This window comes from Henckelia pumila, chromosome 2, assembly GCF_033568475.1.
Source record: "Henckelia pumila isolate YLH828 chromosome 2, ASM3356847v2, whole genome shotgun sequence".
In the NCBI taxonomy this organism is placed as follows: domain Eukaryota; kingdom Viridiplantae; phylum Streptophyta; class Magnoliopsida; order Lamiales; family Gesneriaceae; genus Henckelia; species Henckelia pumila.
Window position 1 is genome coordinate 185,102,439 of NC_133121.1, and position 5,102 is coordinate 185,107,540.

General features: G+C 31.0%; 1 protein-coding gene across 1 annotated transcript; it reads right to left on the bottom strand.

The window, feature by feature from the left end:
* Positions 1–1,695: 1,695 nt before the first annotated feature.
* On the bottom strand, positions 1,696–2,259 carry LOC140879162 (zinc finger protein GIS3-like). The gene has a single exon (XM_073282825.1). It carries the CDS (start codon positions 2,257–2,259, stop codon positions 1,696–1,698), a length of 564 nt encoding a protein of 187 aa, XP_073138926.1.
* Between the last annotated feature and the right edge of the window lie 2,843 nt (positions 2,260–5,102).

Genomic DNA, 5,102 nt, shown 5'->3' on the forward strand with positions numbered 1-5,102 from the left:
ACTTTATAATGGGGCGGCCTCATCTTGAAACAAGGGTAGCTTTATATTATAATATTGATGTGCATTCACACGTTTTGCCAATGTAAAATAATTGTTTTTATTTTATTTTTGTATCATAATAATATTTTTGATGAAAAATTAAATTTTCATTATATTAAAATTAAAAATTTTAGGGTGACTTTTATTTGTACTTGGAGTTTTCAATAAAGTTTTAAGTACTATATTTCTGTTATTTTTAAATTTTATGGTGGTCCGAAAAATTTTATGAATCAAGGGAATCAAGGGTCGTATGGTCATTTTGTGATTACATTTATAAACTAATTAATTTATGCACGTTTCTATTTTGTTTTAAAATTAAAATTATATAACATATAATTTATGTTTCTATGTGTGTGCGTGAAAGTATATGATCATGTAAGTGAATACTTCACATGGAGACTAGTACTTGCAACCTACGAATGGGAATCTGATCCATTGTCAATGCCAAAATTTGCTCAAAAATAAAGCTATTTAACCTTTGAAAATATTAAATTAGTGCCGCCATGAATTTAGAAAATGTAAATATAAGGGACAAGCATGTGAGTGGCTTGACCGCGCTCATGATTGTTTAGAGGCGTAACTAGAATTTTAGAAATGAATAGACAAAAAAAAAATAAAAAATTATAGTCGATCGGCAAGATATAATATTTTTATTATTTTTAAAAATTTTTAAAAATTAAAACAAAGGCTTTAGTAAAATTTTCAATTTTGGTGATATTAATCATATGCATTGTAAAATCCTAGCTTTAGTTCGTTATGTTTTTTTACCTACCAGTTTTGGTAATTTTTCAGTATGGTGCTAATGTGACGCATACTGCATACATGATAAAATTCATAGAATTTTTTAATTTTCTAAGTGAGAAAATGTTCACATGAGGAGTACGAATTTTCACAATATTACCAAAGGCTTGATTCATGTAGTATTGTGACATTTGTATACTAAAGGTGGATTCAAAAATTTAAAAATAAATAATATATATATATATAATAAAAAAAAGGTGTATTGATAAATTTATTTCTACTAGCCGCTTGCACATATTATAATTTTAGAAGATAATTCATATGTATTAGTTGTTATTGTTATTATTATTTTGTAAAAAAAAAAAAAAAAAAAAAACCTCGAACAGTTAAAACATGACAGGAAAGTTACTTTCAAAATCTGAAAATCAAGTGAAATTAGTAACATGCACATTTGATTTTAAAAATTTGTTTTATATATTATATGGATGATAATTTTGATAATTCATTTAAAGTACATAACGACTTATGAGAACATCCTCTCACTTTATTAATAGTAATAGATTACACAATTTTTTTTAAATAATAATGAATATGTCAGTACATATTTCCCTTCGTCTAAATATATTGTCATTAATTTTATCATTTTTCTTCAGATTTGAACCCAATAAATTCGTTTCTTCAAAATTAAGGGTTGGATTCGATTTTTTTTTTTTGTCATCGTTTTAAATGTTTTTTTGGATTCGAAAATGTCATTAAATTTTATAAATACATGATATCAAAATGATTCACATAAGTATGTTCCAAAAAAAAAAAAAAATTTGCTTCGCCATAAGTCCTCAGTAATTCGTTCTGGTTAAAAAAAAAACAATAAAAACAGTAAAACCGAAATCGAATCGATTCCCGGACTCTATGGGCCTATGGCGCTGCTGGAGCCAGGCTGAGATGCAAATCCAGCCCGAACGCGTAGTCGAAAGTCGGCCCATCGAACCCCTTTTGGGCCTTAACGGGCTCTCGAAGCCCATGATCTGCCGGAGCTATAACTTCACAGCCACGCGACACATTAAATCCCCGAGCATCCACCGCCGGAAGAGGAAAGACGGAGGATCCGACGGGACGTAGGAGGTTTTCGGGCGGAACGAAGGGGCGGAACGTCGCGTTTCGCATGCAGGAAAAGGCGGCGGCGTTTCGAGTGGCTTGCATTTGTGCTCGCTTCAGCTGTTGCCTCTCTTTCTTGTGAGCGTTCTGGTGTCCACCCAAAGCTTGCGAGTTTGGGAACTCGCGGGAGCAGTATTGGCACTCGTATTTCCGGGATAACGATGTCGCGAGACCGCCGGAATCCGGGGACCTCGATGTAGTCGTAATCCTTGTGGAATCCACTTCTTCTTGATGATCTTCGGTCACGTCGAATCCGAATAGTTTTAAGGGGGGATTGCTCGTAATGTTTTGTGGTTTCGGATTTCGATACTCGAGTTTGGACATGCTATACATTCAAGTTATATATATATATATATATATATGTTAGAAGAGGAAGAAAAAAGAATGAAGAATTTTGGTGAGAGAGAGTCAAGAGTTTGGTGGTGTGTGTGGGTATTTATATAGTACTAGTGGTAGGGTTTGTTTAAGTAAAGGCCTTCCACATAGCTGATGTTCATCGGGTAATATATATGATTAGAAATTGAAAAAATTTGCAAGATTTAGTGCTAAAAATTATAATTTCTCCATATCTAAATGAGTTAAATGAATTTGAGCTTAATTTCTTAAAAATAATTGGGCAAAGACCATCGATTCAATCCAAATGTTTGACTCTTTTTAGGTTCGGTCCCAAATTTTTCAAATTAGTCCTAAACGTTCATAGATTTTGGCCGAGTTATTCCTTCCATCAATTTAATGGTTAAACTAAAACTAAAGGTAGACATGACATGCATCGGTCATGCCCCTAACATAGGTCAAAATTTATAAATGTTTAGTACTAATAAGTAATGTCGAAATATTTGAGATCAAATTAAAAAATGAGTTCAACATCTTAGACGAAACCGAGTTTTTCTCTCGTTAATTTTAATAATTATTGATTGTAATATAACTCGGACAAATTTTTGAAATAATTAAAACTAAACCACGAATGTCAAATTATTTAAGACTGAATTGAGAAAAGTTTGAAATATATATATAGATATATGATTGAACCGACTTATATGCTAACATACTCATTTGTGGGATACTACTCTTTCATTAAAAAAAGCAACAAGAAAGAAAGAAAGAAAGAAAATACCCTGCAATCGATCAATCCCATGATTCCATGTAAGTGTGTGCCAAACAATTAATCAATTAATGAAAAAGAATGCACGGAAAGATATATATATAGCATTAACATGAACTAGGTTCTGTGAATCAAGAGACTGGCAATCTAGGCATGGGCTTCACGATACATCATTGGGGCTCGTTCCGTTAATAAAATATCATAATATATCTAACTTTTATTTAAAATTTATAATTTTATGCCTAGCTACTTCAATTTTTTTTAAAAAGGGTAACCAATGCATTGATTTTTTAAGGAATTTATAGTGTTTCTTGTTGCATTGAATTCCGCCGATCTTTCATTGGGATGGGATATTACTTTGGTTAATTCTTTAGAACATATCTTGTACAAATGAGCAACTTCAAGTTTTAAAGTACTACCTTATTAATAATGGTGATACTTTGACATCGATATAAAATGAGGGTATTATTCTATATAAAAAAATTTCTATGAAACGTTTTCATAGGTCATTTGTCTGAGACAAATTTTTTATTCGATCTGATAAATTAAAATATATTATATTTTATGTCAAAATTATTAATTTTTAATATAAATATGGGTCGATCGATCCATCTTACAAATAAAAATATGTGACATGTGCCACTGAAAACATACTTCTATTCTATATATATAAGTTATAATGGAAAAAAAATATTGAAAATTGACGGTTGCTTGAAAGGATCAAAGCATCCCGAACTAGCTTTCTCGAATGGATAAAGAAAAGAGTAATTCGAATAATAAATAAATCGAGTAATTCAAAGAATGCTTACCCCTCCAATCTACACAAAATCAAAGATATTATTAGGTATATTCCATAAAAATGTTGAAAATAATGGTTCCTTGAATTCTACATTGAGAAAAATGTATTATCAATATAGATCCTACTCCATGGGTATTACCTCATGGGATAGGTGGCAATCACTGGTTGGTTCAAATCATGTGGGTCTCACTGAATTATATGAGATTTACATAATTTGAACAAATAAAATACATACACATGTCCCATAGGGTAATACCCATGGGGTAGGTTAAAATTTCCCAATATTGGATAACGGAACACACATGTACGCAAATTTCAAGGGAACTATTATGTATATTCCTTTCTTGCCGATAAATGCCCAGGAAATATATTTTTAGAGTACTCATGTTACGTGTACAATGATATTTATTTAACAATTTTTTCAACACAAAATTTCATGTATCATAATAAATTCAATACAAAATCTCATAATATAATGATAAAATTCACGATACAATTGTTATAAATATAGATGTACAATATATTTGTTGCATCTTTAACATCATTAGTATTTTAATTATGTATGTACTATGGAGTGAGAAACCAAATAATTGATGGACAAATGCAAATTTCACGTGGGAACTAGGGGTGCAAACGAGTCGAGCTACTCGTGAACAGCTCGCGAGTAGCTCGGTCAAAACTCGACTCGAACTTGGTTTGACCGAGCTCGAGCTCGAGTAGTTCGAACACACATCTAGCTCGAGCTTTCAATGTATATGATCGAATAACTCGCGAGCTACTCTATCATATATATGTATATATATATAATATAATATAATATAATATAATATAATATAATATAATATAATATAATATATATTATTATATTTATTTATTTATTCATATATTATTTATATTTATTTATTTATTTATTTTTCGAGTTCATATATTATTTATTTATTTATTTTTCGAGCTCGAGCTCGAGTAACTCGAACTATAGTCGAGCTCGAGCTCGAGTACAAAAATAATTACTCGATCGAGCTCGAGTTCGAGTTCAAGTAGTCAAATACGAGTCGAGCTCGAGCTCAAGTAGCATGATACTCGACTCGGCTCGACTCGATTGCACCCCTAGTGGGAACTATTGCATTTGTGAGAATTTAAGAGGAGCGTGGGGGATATTGTCACATTTCATAAAATAAAATAAAATAAAATAAAATTCCAGTTCTAATGATATTTTGCCTAAAATTTAAGTTTCACAAAATATCTTGGGCATTCGCTACAATTTCT